Source organism: Bactrocera tryoni, chromosome 1 (genome assembly GCF_016617805.1).
Source record: "Bactrocera tryoni isolate S06 chromosome 1, CSIRO_BtryS06_freeze2, whole genome shotgun sequence".
NCBI lineage: Eukaryota > Metazoa > Arthropoda > Insecta > Diptera > Tephritidae > Bactrocera > Bactrocera tryoni.
The window spans coordinates 15758286-15784089 of NC_052499.1; the positions used below are offsets into that span (position 1 = coordinate 15758286).

General features: G+C 37.6%; 1 protein-coding gene across 10 annotated transcripts in view; it reads right to left on the reverse strand.

Annotated features, from left to right (window-relative positions):
- Nucleotides 1–25804, reverse strand: part of LOC120782777 (synapse-associated protein of 47 kDa) — an 89635-nt gene that overhangs the window by 48531 nt on the left and 15300 nt on the right. For 6 of the 10 annotated variants that reach the window (XM_040115256.1, XM_040115248.1, XM_040115265.1 and 3 more), the window contains exon 4: nucleotides 716–754. The exons of the other annotated variants lie outside the window; for them this stretch is intronic. In XM_040115256.1, the coding sequence (XP_039971190.1) occupies nucleotides 716–754 (39 nt within the window). The remainder of the gene's footprint in view (nucleotides 1–715; nucleotides 755–25804) is intronic. 10 annotated transcript variants of the gene reach the window in all.

Here is a 25804-nt window from a genome sequence, read left to right on the forward strand (position 1 = left end):
CACTAAACTGTACACTCGAGATGCTACGAGAGGGCTTTATAAGAGCCGCGGTCAAAATAAGACGCTGAGCATGGCATCGCCCACTTTTAGGTGAAAACTCAAATCTCACAGTCTTACTCGGCTGATTTCGACAAAATTTGGTAGGTAACATTCCCACATTACAGTGTGAAAATCGCACTACAGCCACACCTACTTCCCATATAACACAATTTTCAATTTCATCTGATTCTTTGACTTTCCAGTTTTTAAATAAGTAATGTATCTGAATGAAACCTTTGAGGTATAAAATAAATAAACCTTTGAGACCGCATTATGACTAAACATTATCCAAGTCGTATCAAAACTATTCAAGCTCTGAGATATAAAATATATGGACCCCAGTTGCTATTGCGAACTTTTTACTTAAAAAAACGGTGAACTATGGTCAGATATACTTTGGAAATTTGAAAAAAAAAAACTCCGGACTTTTGTGCATGAAAATTGCGGGAGTTTAAATGTTTGGTAATACCCGAACTTAGCTCTTCCTTATTTGTTCATATAAAGTTTGGATAATTATGGCCTTCTGAATCAAGTTTTAAGTTTAATTGGTGAAACATCTGTGATACTATGGCGGGAATAATAATCTATTAAAACAGTTTTACAATAAAACAAAATAAATTAAGTACAAGGGATAAGAGCATAACAAAATTAAAGAAATAAAACGAAAAACACTTACGTGGCTTCGGTGAGGAAATGATCAACTATGGTTTCGCCGCTAAAGGAAAATATAAAAAATATACAAAAATTATACAAAAAAGCTAAGGAAAAATAAAAGAAACATATTTTATGCTAAAATATAAAATAAAAAATCTAAAACATAATACAAATTACTGTAATTAAAAACTGAAATCACAATCACGAATAAAGCATCAAAGCAGCAGGTTCAATATCTAGCTTTTTTAAACGTAAAAAATAGTTCAAATAATATAACTGAGTAATCTGAACTTAATAGAAAAAATGTTAATAACGCGAGTTCTTAAGCAAGAAACTGGGAAACTTAGAAACTTACGAGTCCTTTAAAACTTTTATTTAGAGCGCTGCTATGCAGAGTTTATTTAAATATGAAATACCTACATTTCAGGTAGTGAAAAACAGTGCCTTTGAAATGACTCTGAACTTCGAATTATTCGCACAAAACTCTTTGTAGCTGGTTTATATTTATCTTGAAAACAAGCAACGCAGTTTTCTAAAATTTAATTTTTCTTGTATTTGCATGTTACTTACTCTCACATAATTATTACAATTATTTAACACATACTCAACACAATCAAATTGTCGGATTGCTTACCTGTAATGAGAGGAAAAAAGTAATTATTTAGTATGTTATTGTATTAATTGATATAAATAAATAAACATATTAGAAAACAAGTAAGGAAGCGCTAAGTTCGGGTGTCACCGAACATTTTATACTCTCGCATGATAAAGTGATAATCGAGATTTCATTATCCGTCATTTACATATTTTTCAAATACCGTATTTGTGTAAAGTTTTATTCCGCTATCATCATTGGTTCCTAATGTATATACTCGTATTATACAGAGAAGGCATCAGATGGAAGTCAAAATAGCAAATATATTGGAAGAAGGCGTGGTTGTGAACCGATTTCACACATATTTCGTACATGTCATCAAAGTGTTAAGAAAATATTATATACCGAATTTCATTGAAATTGATAGAGTAGTTCCTGAGATATGGTTTTTGGTCTATAAGTGGGCGAGGCCACGCCCATTTTCAATTTTTAAAAAAGCCTGGGTGCAACTTCCTTCTGCCATTTCTTCCGTAAAATTTAGTGTTTCCGACGTTTTTTGTTAGTCGGTTAACGCACTTTTAGTGATTTTCAACATAACCTCTGTATGGGAGGTGGGCGTGGTTATTATCCGATTTCTTCCATTTTTGAACTGTATATGGAAATGCCTGAAGGAAACGACTCTGTAGAGTTTGGTTGACACAGCTATAGTAGTTTCCGAGATATGTACAAAAAACTTAGTAGGGGGCGGGGCCACGCCCACTTTTCCAAAAAAAAATTACGTCCAAATATGCCCCTCCCTAATGCGATTCTTTGTGCCGAATTTCACGTTAATGTCTTTATTTATGGCTTAGTTATGACACTTTATAGATGTTCGGTTTTCGCCATTTTGTGGGCGTGGCAGTGGGCCATCTTCGAACTTAACCTTCTTATGGAGCCAAGAAATACGTGTACCAAGTTTCATCACGATATCTCAATTTTTACTCAAGTTACAGCTTGCACGGACGGACATCCGGATTTCAACTCTACTCGTCAACCTGATCACTTTGGTATTTATAACCCTATATCTGACTCTTTTAGTTTTAGGACTTACAAACAACCGTTATGTGAACAAAACTATAATACTCTCCTTAGCAACTTTGTTGCGAGAGTATAACAAAGGGTGATCCATTTCGAAGTTCCCTGCCTTTTTAAGGAATAAAACAGAAACTTCAAATTTATTATCATTCGAATGTTTATTATCATTCGAAAGGCTACTTCTCAGATCGTCTATTCGCTGTGTCCACTTTTTGATGACTCGTTCGAGCATTTCGATTGGTAACTGGCGAATGACATGCGTGATGTTTCGATCCAAAGCATGGGATTGTCCGCATAGACTTTAGACTTTACATATCCCCACAGGAAAAAGTCGTACGATGTGATATCACACGATCTTGGTGGTCAATCGACCGGTCCAAAGCGTGAAAGTGTTCCTTCAACAAATGCATTGTTTAATGCGATGTGTGGGTAGTGGCGCCGTCTTGTTGAAACCAAATGTCGCAGAGATCACGAGCTTGAATTTCAGGCGTCAAATGTCGACGGTTACGTTCTTACCCGAATTATTTTTGAAGAAATATGGCCCGACGATTCCAGCCAAAAAACTACAACAAACCATTGTTTTTTCTCGATTAAATGGCAGCTTTTGGATCTCTCCAGGTAGCTCTTTGTCTCAAATGTGACAATTTTTCTCGTTTATACACCCTTGGAACTTTTTAAAAGCCAAAAGAGCGAAGTGATGTCGCTTGAGAAGGTCGAGCGGCTTCAGTTCTTGTACAAGCTATGCTTTGTACGCTTTCAATTTAAGATCTCGACGTAAAATGCGCCAAGTCACTCCATACGTTTGTCAAAGTTGCTGCGAACGGCGCCGAATCGATTCTCCACGGCCTTCGAGTACATTCTTAGCTACGACTGCTATTTTTTCCTCACTGCATGCTTGACGTGATCTATTCGGTCGAATTTTATCCAATAATGAATGCTGGGTCTTAAGATGGGTGATGGTCTTGCGAATAGCACGCTCAGTAGGCCGATTATGTTAACCATAAAAACCAAATTTGACACACCTCTAACGGAAGCACGTAGGCAGCAGCGAATATCTGCTGTTTAGGCTCTAGTATAAGTACTTTTAGATTTCAGTTTTCAGTTTTAAACAGAAACTCATAAGGTCGAAACTCACCACATTCATAATTTATAATATTTTATACAATAAAGCAATATTGTAAACCACAAACTTATAATTTACATGAACTTGTGATTTGCAGACGACCACATAGCCACCAACCTATTAAATCGAACCAAGCCGATCGAGTTTAGCTGTGAGCAAAACCACAAGGAAACACTGTGTAGTTTCGCCCGCACGCCTCGGGCTTTCACATGCCATGCATTCATTTAAAGGTCGAATTGAAAAAACGTACACGTACATATATGCGTACCTATGTAAATGCCACAACTAGCATGAAACGTACAACATTGCAGAGGGAGGAAGGAAAATCGAAGAGCCTTGACCCAAACTACGGGCGTCAAATACTTGTTTTACCATATAGCAAGGAGATCGAAAAGGTTGCATATACTACATACATACATATGCATATATGTATGTACTTAGGTAAATATGAACGATTACACATACATATTTAAACGTGTTTGTTGTAACGCATTTGTAATGTTACCGACAATCATTAAACCATTTGAAAGAGCGCAATGACGGCAAAGTAAATAGGACACAGCAGCAATGCCGCCAACAAATAGTAGTCCTACTCCATGCTAGACCCGGGATTATTGGGATTGCAAAACGAATGAGCGCCGCAGGCGGCAAAGTTAATATGCTGAAGGCGAAAAGCAAACACTTGGCATTCGTTCGAAATTCGAAATGCGTTGGCAGACGTCGACTTTGTCGTCGTCACCATCGTGTTTGTGGTAATTGGTGACGACAAATCGTGAACGCAAGCGGCCGGGTTGGGTTTGAGCTCAGCAATGTAATGTTTGTAGAAGCCACCCTTCAGATGGACACGGTTCATTTGCCAATGTGGCCGAATGCTTTGTTTGTGAATAACAATAAGTTAATCTCACACAAGGCTTATGGTAGGAATAAAAAAAAAAAAACGATGATGATTGCCACTTCATTCTACTTCTGTAGAACCCACTGTGGTTATCTTGTGACTGATGCCCACAGCATACTGAAATTATGAAGGCTGGATGGCAGTGAAAGCAGAATGCCTGGAGAAGGCAAACCCCATTCCCCAATCGATGATGATGGAGCAGACGTTCCATTGCCCGATCATGAAGTAGTTCGAATGGCAATTACGCGTCTAAAGAACAACAAAGTGGCGAGCACTGATGGATTGCCGGCCGAGCTATTCACATACGGCGGCGAAGAACTGATAAGGATCATACATCAGCTTCTTTGTAGAGTATGGTCGGATGAAAGAATGCCCGACGATTGGAAGTTAAGTGTTCTCTGCCCTATCCACAAAAAGGGAGATAAGCCTCCTCAACATCGCATATAAGGTTCTATCGAGCGTACTGTGTGAAAGATTAAAGCTCATTGTCAATAAACTGATTGAACCTTGAAAAATTAACAACTGACTAGATATTCACCATGCGCCGATTGGAAAAGATCCGTGAAAAGAGGATCGACACAAACCACCTCTTCGTCGATTTCAAAGCAACTTTTGACAGCACGAAAAGGAGTTGTCTTTATGCCGCTTTCTTTTGAATTTGGCATCCCCGCAAAACTGTGGGGCTGTGTAAACTGACGTTGAGCAATACCAAAAGCTTCGCCAGGGTCGGGAAGGACCTCTCCGAGCCGTTCGATACCAAACGAGTTTTCAGACAAGGCGTCTCCCTATCGTGTGACTTCTTCAATCTATTGCTGGGAAAATAATACGAGCTGCAGAGCTAAATAGAGAAGGTATAATCTGAAGAGTGTAGAGCTGCTGGCGTACGAGGAAGGCATTGATATCATTGGCCTCAACAACTGCACCGTTAGTTCTGCTTTCTTTAGACTGGATAAGGAAGCCAAGCAAATGAGTCTGGTAGTAAACGAGGGCAAGTTACGGTTATCAAACAAACAGTCGTCGCACTCGCGACTTGGCTCTAAAGTGTAATAATCTCTCGACGAACAAAGACCAAACTCTACTCTACAAGGCTCTCATCATCACCGTCTTGCTATATGGTGGAGGCATGGACGATGGCAATATATGATGAATCGAAATTACAAGTTTTCGAGAGAAAGTTTATGCGGAAGATTTGTGGTCCTTTGCATCGACAATGGCGAATACCGCAGTCGATGGAACGATGAGAGGTTAGTAGACGCGAGTTGCAGATTACTAAATTCATCTATTGGAAAAATAATGTATTTTTATATAGTATGAAGTCAGTTTTTTCTTGAGTATCAGAGAACTTAGACTTACACTCAGAACAGGATACCTTCAACTTCACTGGAAGCCAAAGCACTTACCAAGCTTGACAACACTTAAGGGTTAAGAAAACGTTACAGCTTAAGTAGCTGCCTGAAAGATTAAACAATATGGCAACGATAAAAAAATACCCTTCCGTAAACTTATTTACGGTACGAAGATTGTAAACAAAGTAGACGTGATGGTGAATCGAACTTCCCAATATTGTCTCGACCTAAGCAAATAAAAATTTATTGACAAAATGATGTCGATATTATGTAGAGCCTTCTGCTTAAGGAGCACCGTTTTTTGTGTGTCTTGTGCAAATACGTGTTGAATAAATATAAGTGCGTCATATTTCTATACTTAAAAGGCAATAATGTTAGTAGATCTCTGAATTTTGTTTGAATGTCAATAAATGGTAAACGTAGATTTGAGCAAAAATATTGCTCTCAGGCAATGACGGCAAACTGAGCTGAAAAGTGGGAACTTTTAGGCAAAATAAGTCTTTGTTTCATTAGATTTCGCTGTAAGGAAGTATTGTCTGATGCGCGATACGATAACAAAAATAATGGCTAAAGAAGTTTTCATAATTCAAAATTATAACAACGACCGCCGAGTCCAAATAATATTTTACTTAAAATTGAACGAAGTGGGTTATAAGAAATAGTTGAAAGCCCTTCAATGCTTTAGAAATTATGAGCACAATTACATAAAACTGGAATATTGTTAGCCATAATATCCCTAATTATTATGCCTAACATGCGTAGAAACCAATAAGGATGTGTCAATTTTAATTTTCTTCATCTTGTTAAAATCGAACGTGATTCTCAGCTGCTGTTGGCGTTATGCACCGACGCCTCAGGCGCCTATAGTCAGTTGATCTCTCTTCAATGTTATCTTTATTATAGGCTATTTAATAGCATACCAGAGTACATATACTTGCGCACAGCCAACAGCTTCATTCATTAGCAACATATGGTGTTTATGTTGAGTGTTCTATTCGAAAGAAATAAGCCACTGGAGGCAGACAGTGCACCTTTTGTGTGTATGTACTATGTAATTGTACCATTCATCTATAGTATACATATGTATGTGTTTATATCCGACATCCCACACAGCATACACGGTTGAAATGGTTAGCAGCGTGCTTATTTCGGTTAATCGCTGTTGGCACTTCATAACATATGCTATAATAACCAAGAGTGAATTGAAATTCCATAAGCAGCTGTGCTGGATGTGTGTGTGAATTAGTTTTAACAACTGTTTATGGTTTTCTATAATTGCATACTAATTTGTTGAAAATTTTAATTTTGTAAGCACGTAAACTTTAAAGGTTAAGCCGCGCCACTCTGGTCATTTGAAAATAATGGCAAAGGAATTAATTACTTACAGAGAGAAAGATTCTGGCAAACTTTCTGCCTTTAAAGTGAGAACAAATCTAAGCAACATACATACATATATCCCTAAATAAGCAAATTTCGAATCCGATGTGAGATATAGAGTCGCCTATATTGATTTAACTAGAAAGGAAGCACGCCCTGTTCTAGTACTTTTCCATATCTCTCCAATTAAGTAGCTCAACGGCCAAGTTGTAACATTTGAAGAGTTTTCATTTTAGAAAATAGACTTGGCACCACGCAAATCACAGCCAATTATTTATGGTGCGATATTGAAACAAAATTTATTATAAATATTACATAGTCAGGGGTGCATTATAATACCCAACTCTCTTAGCATTAGTAGTAGTATATCAAATCGCCTTAAAAAACGCTAAGTTATTATTAAGGGGTTACATTGGTTTACGGGTTTCAAAATATCATATTCTTTTATCATCTTATTAAATTCTACAACAACTCTAGAATATTATCTTAAATTTTCAAGTTGATGAAAGTAATAGTTTCGGAGATACAGCCTTGAGAACTTGTGCGCTGGAGCCCAGCTAGGCTAAGTGCGCCGTCTTTAAACACGTTTTTCTCGAAACTGAGTTTTTGAAGTCGGTTGGCAAAATTTCTCGAGAACTACTCAACCGATCTTCATGCAATTTTACACAGGTCTTTGAGGTACAACTTTAAAAGACTTGGACGAAGGATTTTTTTTCGATTACAACTATTTGAAAAAAAAATGTCGCGAAATTTTCACTAATTTTTTTTATTTTATTGTAAAAATGTCTGCCAAAAATTCAATTTTCAGTTTCTTTTGCTTTCGTCTAAGTTCAATGATAAGGTTTTAAGTAAAACACGTATTTTTTCATTTTAGATGATCCTGTAAGGAGCACATCTTTTTTATAAAAAATAGCAGAATTTCTATGCTAAGAGTATATGTTTGTAACAACCTAAAATTTTAACAAAATATTTAATTTTTTGTATGAGAAAAAAATTGTTGAAAAAAAGGCTTTCGAGACCGAGGAAATCCATGTAACCCCTTAAAGTTACCATCTGATCAAAATTGAGCAGGACTGGTTAATTTGAACTCTGCGCACAAACGATTCGGAAAAAAAATTTCTTAGATTGGTATAACCTTTTTATATTCGTGTGAACTTTAATCTCTAAATGTCAATTACTATGTGTTTGGAAACAGTTTACGACGCCAAAAGTTTATACAGTCGCTAACTGGTGGTCGTGAAATCATCGAAAATGCAAGTTGTCCATCTACCTCTGCTAATTATTGTCGAAAAAGTTAAAGAAACACTGCTTGAAATTCTTCGTGTTAGCATCAGAGTGATAGCAGAGGGTTTCAACATCCCTTATACATCAACTCAACCATTTAGGTTAATGTTTTAGGTATGGCAGCTGCGTCACCAAAAGCTTTGCTCGTATAATCTTTAACCGAATTATTATTGGTCACGGGTTGGTACTTTATGAATACAACAACGACGAAGGTGCCTTTCAATTTGGTGCAATCGAAAGAAGGAAATACTCGTACTACATACTTAGTCACTTTGAGGCGTCTAAAGTACCCGAACATTCATGAATAGATTTCCGAAATTCGGAGTCAGTGGCCTCAATTTTTAGAGCACTACGTCCAATTTATGGTCGTCATAATCGTGCTGTCAGATCAACAATTGACCGTCTAGTGTAAAAATTTGAATCCACAGGCACAATACAAAATGTTCCCGTGCCAGTGAGACAAAGAAGTGCCCGTAGTATCGAGAATATTGTTGCCACTAGCGCATCAATTGAGGTAGACCCAAATCAGTCTCTCATACAACCTTCTCAAGCGTTGGGCAGCACTTTGACGTCGTTGTGGCGAATTTGCGAACAACTTGGAAATGATCCGGATTTTCATTGAAAAATCAGCTTCAACGATGAGGCTCATTTCTGGCTGAATGGCTTCGTCAATAAGCAAAATATGCGTTATTGCTTAGGCAGCAACTCCGCTTCGATTTCGGAGAAAAAAGTCAGCCAACATCGTGTTGCAACGCTCACTATTGATAGCAACGGCATTTCCTAACTCATTTCGAAAAAAAATAGGCCAGATGATGGTGACATACCACAAAACGGTAGATTCTTGGGGATGCAATTTCGTTTATTGAACCACACTAGGATAGCCCAATAGCGACAAGTATGTCTGTTGACGTAGCCATTTAGCCAGAAACGGAAATTTTCTGAGAATTTGATTTTTCGATGAACGAGAAATTGTGAATTTTACGGAGAATCCCAATTTATAATATAAAAGTGAAACATGATATGATGGCATAACAAACCCTTACTGAACACACTGGCAAAATTGTACACAAATCCGTAAACAAACATGGCCGTCACGATAGACATTGGTAGACACTGCATATACACGCACTTGTATCTCAAGGTTTGAGTTATCGATCTGAAATATTCAACACAAAACCGCCGATATTGAACGACTGTGGCATATAACTGCCATCCAAACTGAACAACCAAAACCAAGTGCTTATATGGAAAACTTTTTTATTTGACGAGATTTCTTTACAATTTCCGAACAATTTATACAGATCGGGCCTCAATAGCATAAAGCTGTCATACAAACTGACGAATAAAATTAAGTCCTTGTATGGAAAACTTTTTTATTTGACGAGATATCTGCACAAAATTTTACATAAATTATTGTTCAAGGCAAAACTATAATCCGCGAACAAATTGTTTAGATCAGACAACTATAGTATATAGCTGCTATACAAACAGGCCGATCGAAATCAAGTAAAACATGTTTTTATACACTTTTATGTTATAAGAAATGTCTCTGTGAAGAGTATTACAGCTTTTTTCCTGTGTGTGTGTGTTTTTAGTCTATGGTACACCTACCTACTACTAACAACGCAATACATGCCTACGCATTTCCAATGAAATGATTCGATCTCATATGCATGTCAGGTCGCCAGCCAGCCAGCCAGCCGGTCAACCAAGCGCACAAGGATACATTTAATTAAATCCTTTTGTTTGCTTGTTGACTTGCAGATGAAATCACTTGTGTACATATATGGTACATATGTACATGCGTATATCTATGCTCTTTCACATCTTTTCATAAAAAATTTATGACATATAAACAATGCATGGTTATGTAGATATACCCACATATACATATACACATATGCAGGCAATGAAGTGTCAGCCGAGAGCTTGTCACTCAATTTTGTATCAGTTTTCAATAGATTAATGCGATTTGGTCATGGCCAATAGACGACCAGCAGATTTGTGGATAGACCATAAATTATTGTTGCAATATTAAATGTATACAAATACAGTTAGCTTTAAAACACTGTCAACTTCCACAGAAATCTTTTGCATATACATGACTCAACCTTATATAATTACGTTGTATCGATAGGCCTAAAGCAACAATTTGTCAAAAGTATCATGATACAATTTCTTTGAAAGCAATATAATTTATTGTGAGTGCAAGACATAATTAATTTAATGGATTTCAACATAATGTTCACTGTTAGCAAATTCTCAAATAAATTACATTTGTGGTTAAATATGAATTTCATGCACCCAGCATGAAATTGCACACTACCACAAAAAGCTGCAGCATTTGCTTTAAGTCCAAGAGTAGTTAATATGAAGCAAGGTCGAAGACAACCGGAAATGATACAGAGTTCTAGCCGTCCAAGGACTGTGAACTTGATAACAACTGTGTGCAACAAATAGTAGGACTATTAAGCGCGAATACACATTCGTTGAGATATTTTTTTTTTCTAAAAACTCTGTGAAAACCATTTTGAAATATCATTTGCACCTAAGAAAAGTGAAAGCACGACTGATTCCAAAATAACTAAATTTGTTCTAAACACAGCGTCGCGTTAACGTCTGTGAAACAATGCTTTCCGATTGCCAGGATGTCATGAAACGTGTCATTACCGGCGATGAGCCTAGGAACTGCTTACGACCCGCAAACAGACGATCAATTGACCGAATATCGTGGCTAAGGTGAGTCGAAGCCGAAAAAACCACGTCAAAGCAGGTCAAAAATTAAGGTTATGTTGACAGGTTTCTTCGATTATCGTGGTGTGGTTCACTCCAAATTCTTTCCAACCGAAGCTAATATACCCTTCACAGATTACATTGGTGCCTTAGAAAATAACTTATAACAAATTTCGTGGAGATACGTTGTCAAATGTGAAAGTTTTCCATACAAGAACTTGATTCCGATCGTTCAGTTTGTATGGTAGCTATATGCCACAGTTAACCGATCTGACGAATTTCTTCGGAGATTACATTGTTGCCTTAGAAAATAATCTATACCAAATTTGGTGAAGATACATTGTCAAATGTGAAAGTTTTCCGTACAAGAACTTGATTCCGATCGTTCAGTTTATATGGCAGCTATATGTTATAGTGGTCAGATATCGGCCGTTCCGACAAATGAGCAGCTTCTTGAAGAGAAAATGACGTTTGCAAAATTTCAAAAGTATATCTTAAAAACTGAGGGACTAGTTCGTATATATACAGACAGACGGACGGACAGATGGACGGACAGACGGACGGACAGACGGACAGACAGACAGACGGACAAGGCTAAATCGACTCAGCTCGACATACTGATCATTTATATATATACTTTATAGGGTCTCCGACGCTTCCTTCTGGGTGTTACAAACTTCGTGACAAACTTAATATACCCTGTTCAGGGTATAAAAATGTTTTTGAGGTCGGTGGGAGCTATCTGCTATCCACTTCAATCTGTAGAATATTTTCAGAATTGACACAGCGCTTTGATAAAATTACATTAGTTCCAAATTAGAAATCGTATTATTCGTTCGTGTATTTTTCCTACGAGTTGTACTTATACATATGTATGTGTGCTAACATATTGTTCATGGAATGTTAGTTACTTCATAGTATATCAATTTATTACTGCAGCTGCAGCTGGGAGCAATTATGTGACATGACACAACAAAGGCCGTAATCTATACTATGTATAGTACGTAGGTTGCCTTTTAGATTTCGGCATTTGGTAACACTAGTGTTGCAATCTGGAAACTGCCAATTTTATCGTAAAGTTTGACATCTTCGATGATATGCATACTCAGCACGTTTTTACATACGGGCGCTATTTGCATTGTTTACAGTAACTTAAAATGTACTTCCCGGCCAAAAAATGGATTTAAATCGCCAAAATTTTCGTGCTATTATTTTATACAACTTTCAAGAGAGCATTGATGAACGTGATTCAATTTTTGAATATGAAGCTCCATCAAGTACGAGTGTTTATCGATGTTATAGTGAATTCATTCGAGGTCGTAGGTCACTTCAAATGAATTTCGGGAAGGTCGTCCAAAATCAGTTGTTCTTCCGGAAGCTATTGATTCTATGCGCATGCTGATATTGCAAGATCGTCATGTGACCTATCGTGAGATTGCGTTGTTCGTGCACGAAGCGCTTCCATGTTTGCCTGGTTTTTTGGAAAAACTGGGATTGTCGTAACCATACCACTGGAACAACGTTACTCTTCAGCACGACAATGCTAGTTCTTACATTTCGACTGAAACAACTGCATGTTTGAACACTCAAAACATCGAATTGATGAGTCATTCTCCGTGTAGTTCTGACTTGGCACCGCACGGCTTCTTCTTATTCTCGTACGTAAAAAATAAACTAAGTGGTCAAGGTTTTTCGACACCTGAAGAAACGGTTGATGCATCTAAAAGGCATGTTTTGTTTCAAACGCTTGCAAAAGTCTATAGATCTTACTTAAGGTGGGAGCTTGCTTTAGAAGTTTCAATTCGATTTTTTCTTTTTGCTTAAATCTCTTTAGAAATTATCTAAGAATATGTCCTCAAAGTTATAGATTGGAATTAGAAATATTGTCGAAGCTAGAAGGAAAATAGTGAGCGAGCGTCTAGCAAATATATGAGCGCTTGAGCAAAGAGCGAAAACTTTAACGCGCGATTTCTCGGTTTTTCATTTTTACGATTTTTCTTAATTGGCGGGCAGCATAGAAAAAGACTAAACGTCATATGGAATTGAAGCAAAGTTTATTACAAGTATCTTTGGCATTAAATTATCTTCTATTTAAACTAAACAAAAACTTAAAAAAGTCAAGCTTAAACATATTTTTAAACAACATAAGGTAAAAATTTTTTAGTCAAAAAACAATTTTTTCCAATTTTTAAAAAATTATAGAATTTCACACTTTTTGTTTTGGAATTTTCTTAGTTCAACTATAAGATAAGTTATTAACAGATATGTATCTCTTTGAATTTTTTGTTTCCCATAGAAATTGCGACCAGCATCCTGCCCGCCGTTCGACAAGTGCAGTTGCGAGATGCATCGGGCAATTGTTTCCCAAAGGCAGAATACCAAAGACTTTGTATCCAAAAATTTTTCGGATAATGTTTAAATATATAACTATAAACCCTAGAAATTTCCCTTTAATCAATTATTTCTTTCCCTCCCAAAAAAATCCTCAAAAAAAAATCGAGTTCTAAGCTTCTAAAGCAGGCTCTCCCCTTAATAAAGAATATTTTGAAAAACCATAAAACAATTTTCGATGATTAAAATTTGTTTTTGTTCTCGAATACGGAAATATAAAGGTAACCTACGTACAAGTTTTTGTAGAGCCAACAACAAATTCTAAACTTTATGTAATTTATTGTTTTACAATGAATTGTTGGTTGTTGCAATATAGTGAGGCATAATTGATGATATTGTGATAATCCAGTAGTCATCCGAGATATTGTGTATACATACATAATACGTGTGGGCTATATACATACATACTTATATATGACATTTTACCAAGAGAATGTTTTGTCGTGTCTATGCTTTTATGGTGGTGAAGCTTGGAAAGTATGGTAATAAACTTCACACATATTTGGTATTTAATAAACTTTATCCGTAAACGTTCAATTATTCAATTATTAAAGCAACGGCTAAGAAAGAGAGAAGTTAAAAAATTAAGATGCTTTTTACAGAAATTTGCATACAAATCTAACTCTCTTGTTAGTTGTCAAGTTATTGCGCAACTATTTTAAAACTTTTTAATGGATTATGTACAGTGAGAATCCATTGCTTGATGCGATGTGCGGCAGATGGCGCCGTCTTGTTGAAGCCAAATGTCGCCGAGATCACGAGCTTTAAATTCAAGCATCAAATAATCGGTTATCATGGCGTTACGTTCTCCCCGTCATAATTTTTGAAGAAATATGAACGGATGATTCCACCGGTCCATAAACCACACTAAACCGTTGTTTTTTCTGGATGAAATGGCAGCCCTTGAATCTCTTCAGGTTGATCGAATTGTGCTTTTTTACATACATATCCCTTTAACCACAAATGGGCCTCTTCGCTGAATAAAATTTGCCTCGAAAACGTCGGATCTTCTTGGAACTCTTCAAGAGCCTATCAGTTCGTGCGCAAGCGGTACTTTGTATGCTTTCAATTTAGTCCGAGTCTTTCCATGATAAAATGCCAAACCACACTGAACAAAATTAACATGACAACTTGACAGGACTCACGTGATTTGTCAAAAAAAGGCTATTGAAAAAAGTAACTCCATTTGGATCACCCGTTATATAGAGGTGAAATAAGATCGTTATATTTATTAGAGAACTCAGCAAACTGTTAAGAAGCACAACCAGTGTGACTGACCAAAATCGGCAATGTTGGGAAATTAAAAAAAAATATATATATAAAGCCAAATTTTCGAAGAAAAACATTTATCTTCGACGGTGCTACAAAAAGGTCCACTACTGCTGCAGTGATTCCAGCCTTAAAAGAAACTCTTCAGAAAATATTGTCTGTACAATGGTCTTCTATAAAAAAAAAATCAAAAAATGGCATAATGGCGATATTTAAGAAAAAGTGGAGTTTACCCAAAGTGTTGATAGTTTTCGACAGAACAGGGTGGAAATATTTGAGACCTTTGCCCTTTATGATTAATAAATAATAATATTATATGTTTAGTAAACATTAGCAACGCAACCGAACTTGAGTTCCATGAGTTTCAGTATTAATAGGTAGTGTGACTACGGTAAATACTATTTTAAAGCGTAAATATGAGAAGTACTGTGCGAAAAGTGAAACATACATATGTAGGTATGTATATGCAAACGGGATGACAGAAAGGATGTGGTAAAAAGGAAGCAAGCAATGAACGGTGAATATTTCTTTATGCAAAAAGTATGCACATAAGAATGAAGCGGATCAGCTAACGAAAACATAACGGCAAAAGCCGAAGGACGAATACTGGATTTTGAGTCACGGCTCGACTACGCGCGGTGAAGAGTTTGAGTATATGGTCAGGTCAGCGGTTGCAAGTGATGGACTTGATGGGAAATAGTATTTCATTTTTCCTGAGCCTGTGTTTTCTACAATCAACGAAACACTTTTAATATGGCCTTTTGCACGCCCTTGATATCTGCCATTGTCTTCAACTTTACATTTGTGGAAAAATACTCTGTTTGGTATTTTGGTTGAAAGTGGAGATCGAAAGTTACGCTGACTTGCTTCAATGTTGAATGTTTCTTTTCACCCAGCTGCACAATTTCTTGTAAAATAGGACTTTGGGAATCGGGATAGATATTCCGTCTCAATCGGATGAAAGTTGGGCGCTGGTAGAATTTTTACCCCAACTTTTGCAAGAACAAAGGAGAGGTAGTATGCAATCAATGGCCATAATTAAAGCCTTATACAAGGTGTGTTTTTTCGGAAAATCAATTTATTTTATTCAAAATAGTCTCCTTCAGCATCAATACAGCTTTTTGCACGGTCCAAAAGCATGTCGAACGAGTGTTATTGTGTCATTGGCCGGTATGGCCGCCATTAAGCCGGTGCAAGCCTTTTGAATGGCCCCTACGTCTGCCTAACGCTTTCCTTTCATGGGCAAATGCATTTTTTCGAAAAGGCAGAAGTCGCACGGTGCCATATCAGGTGAATACGTGGAGTGGTTAATGGTTAAAATGTGATTTTTACTCAAATAATCGGTCACAAGATGTCCTTCGAATGTTGGATTCTGAGCAATTTTTGGTCGTCAGTCAATTTGTGCGGAACAAACCGTGCACACACCTTTCGTAAGCCCTAATGTTGGGTCAAAATGTTTTGGAGATATTCAATTCCATTTCCATGAATTTCAATGATGATTTCGGCTGATTTTTGATGAATTCACGCACAGTTTTGATGGAATTTCCATGGAATGACCACTTGGAAAACATTGAAACCACTCGTGCACTCTGCTACGGGATAGGCAATCATCGCCATAAACTTGTTTCATCAATTGAAACGTTTCGGTAAAAGTTTTACCAATTTTAAAACAAAATTTAATGTTGGCTCTCTGTTCGAAGCTCATTTTCGCAACGATAACACAAACATACTGACACTTAAAACGCAATAACTTTACTTCCAATCGATGAAATGTCATGAAATTCTCACTGGACAATTGATAAAGATTAGAATCTGCTATCTGTCCACGCACCAGTGGCGCTACCAGGGGGCGCTAGATTCAAAAAGTCGTGTTTACTTTGGAACTCACTTTGTATGCCAGTTTCTTGGATAAGAAACTACTAAAGATTTTACTATGGATTACGGAGATTTTTATATATCGTCGGCCACACGTAGACCAGTTTTGGTCCTTAGTGATGCCAGATGGAGTGTCATTATTTAGTTCGTGAGAAGTAGTCATCCTTTGGGATACCAGCGCTTAACGTGAATTTTAAAATAAATTTTGCAATTAAGGCAATTGACGAAAAAAGATCAAACTCTATAAGTCACTCATAATTCCCATCCTGCTATATGGTGCAGAGGCATGGACGATGACAACATCTCATGGGTCGACGTTACGAGTTTTCGAGACAACGGTTCTGTGGAAGATTTATGGCCTTTCACGCATTGGCAACAGCGAACATCGCAATCGATGGAACGACGAGCTGTATGAGATATACGACGACATTGACATAGTTCTGCAAATTAAGAGGTAGCGGCTACGGGGTCATGGACTAAAAGTGGGTTAAATAGAATCTTCTGTAGTAAAAGTACGAAATAAATACATTGCTTCATTTATTTTACTAAAGTCTATGTTTATATATGAGTAACAACGGTAGTTAAGCTGTTTGTGGCTAACTAAATTAACGACTAATCACAGCCGGCGGAAGTGGCAACGAGCAAAGCAAAATCCGGCAAGCTAAAATAAGCACAGAAATAAGACAAAAAAAAAACATAAAAATGAAAGTTGTTAAAAGGAAGTTACCGTAATAAGGAAGAGAGAGCGGCGTTATATTTGATCAACGAAATTAAATGAGCAAGTGCAACTTGAAAGAGAAAAACGGGGCAACAAAAACGTACTGCGAGTTTTGAGCTAAAACCAAAAAAGTTCCAGCGATTTTTACGCACTTTCAACTACTTTCATGTCAAAAGCTAATTTTGGGCAAACAAAAGTTGTTCGCATCGCACGTGTAAGCCTAAAAAGTGTAAAAGCTTTTGAGTGTAGGCGAGACACCCACACACATCGGCTCTCAACTGTCAAAAACTGACAATATAGGTACATAAGCTAAAAATAGCAATAACGGTGTATATTTTGGTACTGTAATTGGTAATATATGCGTGAGTAAATGTTAAGTTCCAATTTACTGGATTCATTTTCTCAGCATCACCTCCCAGCTGTTTTGCGAGCGAGTGCTGTTTCTGCCACTACGAAGGTCAAAGGTAAGTGAAGCAGAAGCCGAATTTCGTGTCTGTCGCTGCCATGTTTGTTTGCACATTCATCAGAGCAGACGCTCTGACATGGTCAACAACTCGGGTAGTCTTTTGTGCCCGCATTTTAAGCACCTTCGCATATTTGCACTAAACTCGAAAGAAGCAAAGTCCAAAGAGCAGATGCCACGTGCATAGCGACATGCATTTATTCATTTTGTTTATGCATTGCAAATGCACGGCATCTGCAGTTAAACAAGCAATGCGCTGACATAACCTCACTTTTAAGTACAGGTGACTAACTACAAATAGCGGCAGCCGTTCATTAAATCTTACTTGATATCTAAATATTTAGACGCTGAAAAATTCAGGGAGCAAAGTATTTTTTAGAATTTTGTATGCAGTGAATAGGGTATTATAATAAGTTTGCTACTAAGTTTGTTATACTCAAGAAGAAACGTCGGAGACCCTATATATACTCGAGTGCCGTACTATACTATCGAACTAGTGCCTTAGTTTTTAAGATATTGATCTGATATTTAGAACACGGTTCTTTTTTCCTCAAAAAGCTGCTCAATAGTCTTTATACGATGACTATAGCATATAGCTGTCATATAAACTGACCGATTAAAATCGAGTTCTTGCATGAAAAACTCTTTATTTGGTAAGAAATCATAACGGATTTCGGCACAGTTAATTGTCCAAGACTACAATCTTTGAACAAGTTATTAAATCGCACCAGTCGTTCGACATGGGTTTCGGTCTCTTCGACTAAACAACTCAACACTAAAGTACCCGTCGGGTACTGCATCGAAAACTCTCAGAGCTGCAACGTTTTCATCCATTCGGCCGACCAAGCCAGCGTAGCCGTTGTCTCTTGATTCGCTGAACTCCATATATCAATGTCGTCGTATATCTCGTACAGCTCATAGTTCATCGATTGCAGTATTCGCCGTTGCCAATGCGCAAAGAACCATAAGTCTTACACTGAACCTTTCTCTCGAAAACTAGACCGACTCACCAGATGTTGTCATCGTCCTTGCTGCTGCACTATATGGCAGGACGGAGATGATGAATGACTTGTAGAATTTGGTATTTGTTCGTTGAGAGTGGACTTTACTTCTCAATTGCCTAACCAGTCCGAAGTAACACCTGTTGGCAAAAGTTATTCTGCGTTGGATTTCGAGGCTGACGATGTTGTTGGTGTTAATACTGGTTCCAAGATATACGATATTATCTACGACTTCGAAGTTACGACTGCCAACATTGACGTGGGAGCCAAGTCGGGAATGCGACGACTGTTTGTTAAATTAAGATATAAAAATTATGGAAATTACCGCAGCAAAGGACACTTGTGGGCAAAAAAAAAAAAAATTGAAAAAGTGGGTGTGGCCTTGCCCACTAATAATTTGAATGTACATATCTTCTTTCTAAATCTACAACAAAATAATTCTTCTAGCGCAAATATTATTAGAACATTTACCGACAGTGTACACATATCTCGAGACCTGCATGACGGATTACAACTAAATTTGGTACGTGACATTCCCGACATTTTTATGTCACTGTGCGAAAATGCATGAAATCGGACTACAACCACGCCTACTTCCTATATAATACAATTTTTAGTTCCATGTTAAATTTTCACTTTTCAGAATATGTACAAGTATTCTGTGCCCAAAAAATAAGGTGACATTTGAATTTAAACTGCGCGCATCGAATGATTTGGAGAATTATTATTTTTTAGGTTCACATTTATGTCAAATTTCATGTCAAAATATTTATTAGTGTTTGAGATATGTGCCGTTTTGTGAGCTGCTAAAAGTGAGTTTTCGTTTTTTGAGTTGTTGAAATTTGTTGAGCAAAGAATTTGCATTAAATTTTGTTTACGGAATCAATTTTCTGCTGCAGATACGTTGAGGATGGTGCAGCAAGCCTTTGATGATCAGGCTATGTCTAAAAAAATTGTTCACAAGTGGTATAGTGAGTTCCAAGCCGGCCGTGAACGTGTCGAAGACGAAGAGCGTCCAGGGCGACCATCAACCTCAACCGACGAAGCTCACATTCAACAAATCAAAGATTTGGTGTTGAAAAACCGTCAATTAACAATTAGAGTCCTTGCTGATGAAGTTGGCATATCGAAAGGCTCAGCCAATACCATTTTGTAGGATGTTTTGGGCTTCAAGCGCGTCAAATACTCGGCTCGTACCGAAAACATTGCATTTTTTGGAAAAAAGGCGTCGCAGTGTGTGAAACGATGCTTTCCGACTACCAGGGTGTCATGAAACGCATTATAACTGCCGATGAGACTTGGATCTATGCTTACGACCACGAAACAACCGATCAATCGAGCGAATATCATGCCAAAAGAGAGCCGAGACCAAAAAAATCGTGCCAAAGTCGCTCAAAAATCAAGGTCATGTTGACTGTTTTCTTCGATTATCGTGGTGTTGTGCATTATGAATTCCTTCCAACCGGTCAAACAGTCAACAAGGAATATTATTTGAACGTTATGCGTCGTTTGCGTAACGCTATCCGCCTAGAAAGGCCGGAATTGTGGAAAGACAATTCTTGGTTTTTACACCACGATAATGCACCATCCCATACTGCCCTCGTAATTCGTGATCATTTCGCCAAAAACTCAACCCATATCGTTCCGCAATCACCATATTCACCTGATTTGGCGCCGTGCGACTTCTGGCTGTTCACCAAGCTCAAAATACCGCTCCGGGGACACCGTTTTTATTCGATAGAGGAGATTCAAGCCACAGCGAAGACGGAACTGAAGGCCATCCCGAAAAGTGACTACAACCTGTGTTTCGAAGATTGGAAAATCCATTGGCATAAGTGCATTGCATCGGGTGGGAATTACTTTGAAGGGGATGAAATTGATTTGGAAGAATAAAAAAAGAAGCATCTGGATAAACTTTGCAAGAATAGTGCTTTTTAGGTATGCCATCTTACGATAAAAGTCGCCCAAATCAAACCAAAATCCTCAACAAAAACCTCAAGCCCCTAGGTTTTGTATATGCGGTCCCAGTCCTTATAGTTGACTCTTTTTCGTAAATATTGGTCAAGCAAGGATGTGAGATGTATAATTATAATTCGGGGATAATCCTTTCCTGATAACAGTATGTATGTCAAAAATGGCTCAATACTTCCCTTAGACTCCATATATGTACCTAATATAAAGTCTTTCGAACTTCCAAGAATAAAAAATGTTCGATAACCCGAACATAGCTCTTCCTTATCTAAATTTTTTTTAGTGCATGCGCGTGTGTATTGTCGCATAATATATAGACATTTGCAGGAAAATAACTTTCTCAATTTATGCAAAATAGACACAATTAAGGAAAAAAGGTCAAAAGTAAGCAAACAATTCTGAATTATGGGCCTGTGCGAGTGTACATGAAAGCGTGGAGAAACATTCAGCCATGTGCTGCCATAATTGTGTGTTGCAGTCAGCTGATAAGATTCAACGGAATGGGGGTGACAGCCCGCAGCAGCGCTACAAGGCCAGCAATAACAACTGCTGCAGTTAATAGACTACTTGTAAAATTCAAGCTTCAAGTCAATGAGGGGGCACATAATTAATTCGAAGAATCCACTTTTAGTTTATTCATTATTTACTGGTTTTATAAAAATTTATTATAGTGCTAATGTTGTAACTGAAAGACCACCAGGCGCGTGTGTTTAAAAATAACTTCATTTTGTTAAGTTATGTAAGCATAATGTAGACACTGCAACCGGGAGAGAGCGAAGGGCTGAAGCGACTGTGGTAGTGTGTGAAAAGCATTATTTTTTAAGAGTTACTCGATGAGGACTTAAAGCTATGGAAAGCGCTAGTTGTCAGATATCGTCGAGGTGCAGACTATAATTAGCAAAGGCAACTCAGCGGCCATTGTATGCCAAGGCTTGAACAAGCTTCCTGTCTACTTTGTGTTTGAAACAAATGCTTTAAGCAAGGAACGTTCGAACGCCAAAAATTGATTTTGAACTGCCTTCCATCTCTTTTATTAACGATTATTTCGAAAAATCATGGAAATTTTGCAATCAATAGTACATGGGAGAAAGCAGATATATCGGACATAAAAAAAAATTAAAGGTGTTCTTACCAATTCAATTTCAAAATTTGGAAAATAAAGAATTCCTTTAATGAATTTTTGTAATTCTTTTTCCCGAATTTTAATTCAAAAACACCGATTGTTGCGCTTGATAACTTACTTTTTCTACGCTAATCTCTCTCTCTCTCTCTCTACCACTGAGCATTTTCATAAAATGACACGCAAATTTCTTACTAGACAAGCGATTGCCAATAAAGTCATCAATTACGGTACCTTGATAACAGAACTTTCCGAAAATATTCAAAACATTTGCTATTCGATAAAGCGAAACTGAAAAAATCGATGGTCGCATACTTACTTTTTCTACCTACCGTATATATTAGGCTGATTCAAAAAAAAAAATAATCAAACTTTAACTGTTAATATCTTTTAAACGGTTGGGTTTACGAAAAATTCATAGCAGACCTTTTTTGTAGAGCATTCAATTACCTACAAAATCTAAGTAACAAGATATTTTTTCAAGTAGTTGGAAGCGAGATATAAATTTGTATTTCTGATAATAAGAAAAAGTAGAAAACTGTATGTAGGAGGACCTTCCCGTTACAATTAAGAACTCATGCTTGGAGGGGCTTTCTTAGAGGTGTCTAGGAACTTATTTTTCCGAGTACCAAACGAAAAAAAAAAATTTGAATCACCCTAGTATATGTATGTGGTATATAATAGCCGTGTACATCCATTGAAAACATAAAAAAAGGCAGCATTTGAGGAGTGCAGTAAAAAATTAGCACACTCGTCTATGCCAAAATGTGAAAACACCAGACCGAAGTCATCCCCTATGGCATTGAATGATGAATTGGCTGGCGACCACACTTCTCTTTTACTATTTTCTTCTCTCCCAGTATAAACGCAAAAACGAGTGGAGTCCTGCTGTGCAAATTCAAATTCAACAGCAGACCGACAAAGCTCCGAAAAGTCAAACAAACAATTAACAAAGTGTGGAAATTTAATTGGGCGAACACGAAGTGTTGGAGATTTAAGGACAAAGAAAACAAAGCGCATTGACAGTATAGCCTGTAGTGTAGAATGCTCATTGGCATAAGGCATTGACAGAGGGGCGATTAGTTTGAAATAATAATATTTGATATTTAACTTGAGATTTCACTGAAATCAAAATTAGAGCAACAAGTCGAAAGGAAGCGAAACGTTAACTAAACAGTTATTTAAAAGGCAATAACCAAACCAGTTGCTTCTGCATGAATTTATTCTGGTATGAAGAAGAAACTAAGTAAGTGGAGTTTTAGTAAAATTGTAACGAACCCACGAATATTCTACTGATGAGTTGGCTTTTTAATTTAGCAAGCTGCCAAATGCGCAAATTAGGGGAAAGTAAGCTGGACTGATGAAGCAGATTTCCAGGAGGCTAAGTAAGCGGAAGATTCGAGATTTTCCGTCTACCGAGAACAGGGATAAAATGAACTTGTAACTTTCTAAATGGAAGTACAATCTACTGTTATTAACTCTAGAAATCTAAAATCAGATGAAGAACCTAACAGAAATGACGAAGAAGGCACATAGATGAATACATTCTAGGGTTCAAAAGGATATTTTTATACATATTTTCTATAGAGTAATCTAACTCCACGAGCCTCAGCCGAAAACTTACCCGTTCAAACCGAGGTAGAATGCCGACTCCGATAACGTAGTACTGCCTGTCGTCGGAATTGAACCAATATAGCACTTAATAACACAAACGTTCATTGCTAAATCAAAAGCCGCTCTGTGAGACGACGATCTTGGAGGATTGAACTTGTTAAAAGCTTTTGACAGAATCAATCATACAATGTTACATAAGGACATAGGACAATCCGCGCTCCCTCCAGGGCTGAAGGGTGGACTATGAACTACTTGGGCGGTCGGACATCATACGTACTGTTTCGAGGACAAAACTGTAAATTAAGAAGAATTAAAAAGAAGGTTGAACATTTGCACAGCGAGGTCTGCATGCTTTCGGTCAAGGAAGATAATGAGCTCCTCTCTTGGCAGTTTCTGTTGGGGTGTTTTTGCAGAAACCAACTTTTCAGTCATCTGCTTGAAGCCGAGCCGCTTTCTAGGATCGATATTGAACAGTGCGCCCACCAGGGTTCGGAAGTAACTATCTTTAGACACGCATTTAACGTCATTCATAGTGGAGCCATGAACCCCTTCACCGATACCCTCTAAGTGAATGGCGAACTTAGGGTCACACTACCATCCATTGCAAACGAAGAGCTCGATTTGCAGCGAGAATATAGAGTGGCCGTTGCACCAACTTTATTCTGGACCCTAGCAGGTTAAACTCCTACTTGTCCAGAATCGACGCCGACATAACAAATACATACATGTTCAACGTGCAAAGAGTCCATGACTCTAACCATCTCTTTGCATGGCCAGCGAACCTCATTCATTTAACACCTCTCTCCGTATGGTTCGACCTCGAAGACCACTAACCCGAACCTTACCGTCCAAGCGGGGATTAGATAACCGCTACAACAACAACACTACGAGCTTCGATTGCAACCCTGTTGTGCTGAGACGTGCGAACTGAAGATTCTTGTGGAGTAATAAATATATCTATGAAGCAGAAAATTGTTTATAGCGGCAGAAGGTCAGGACTTGCCTTACGAAAATATTGGAAGTTGGAGGAATATAAGATTTCATTTTTAGATTTTTCTGGCAGAAAACTTCTTTTACCAAAATTTTAATTAAATTTTGGTTTTCCAAGCGTTATGTGTGTAGATATGAGCTAATCCCTTATAAAGCATCCCGTGGTCAGCCAAAATTAGCGCAAATTACTGTACCTGGACTGAATGTTTAGAGAATCGGCTATTATTTGGAGCTTTTAGGATTCAAAGAGTTTGCTTGTATAAGAAATAAAATTGTTTGCATTATTCTCCTCATTTTAAGTATACGAGGTGTGTTCAAAAAGTATCGCGAATTTTTTGTTTTTTCAAAAATTATTTATTTATTCCTGAATATCTATTTTGTCCCCTTCAAAGTAATCTCCATGAGATATTATACACTTGTGCCAACGGTTTTTCCAATCATCGAAGCACTTCAAAAAATTATTTTTTTTTTATTTTCTTCAGCTCATCCTTCGATGCCGTCTTTATCTCGTCAAGAGAAGCGTAACGTCGTCCTTTCATGGACCTCTTCAGTTTAGAGAACAAGAAAAAGTCACAGGGGGCCAGATCTGGGCAATACGGTGGCTGCGGCATCATTAGTGTGTTGTTTTTGGCCAAAAAGTCGCGCACAAGCAACGATGTGTGAGCAGGGTCGTTATCGTGGTGCAAAAGCCAATTTTGTTCTTCCACAAATCCGGGCGTTTCTGGCGGGTTGCTTCGCGCAAATTGCGCATAACTTGCAGGTAATATTCCTTATTGACCGTTCTTCCCTGTGGCAAGAACTCATGATGTACCACGCCCTGCAATCGAAAAAAACTGTCAGCAAGCTGTCGCGATACTTTTGAGCACGCCTCGTATAACTACGAATGATGCCTCCATCTAGCCAATCAGTTGGTGATAATGCATAAACCAACTTTAACGGTTACAATTAATATTTAGAAAATTCGCACATGGTACTCATTAGTTTAAAATTTTCCCTCCAACCGCGACACTCAATACCACATAATACTGATTATTGAAACTTCATGGGCCGAGCAATTTTCAGAATTATGTTAAATATGTTTGTGGCTCATAAATTGTATGCGACAATGTCACAGCTATGTCAGCACCTTGACGTTTTTCGAACACACCGACAATCACAGCGTGAAGGTAATGTTTCGTTGTTTTTGTTTTCGTGCGATTAACATTTGAATTTTAGAACACAAACAAGTTTGAATAATTCATGAGACAATGGGATGGCTAGAGTCTTGGCATG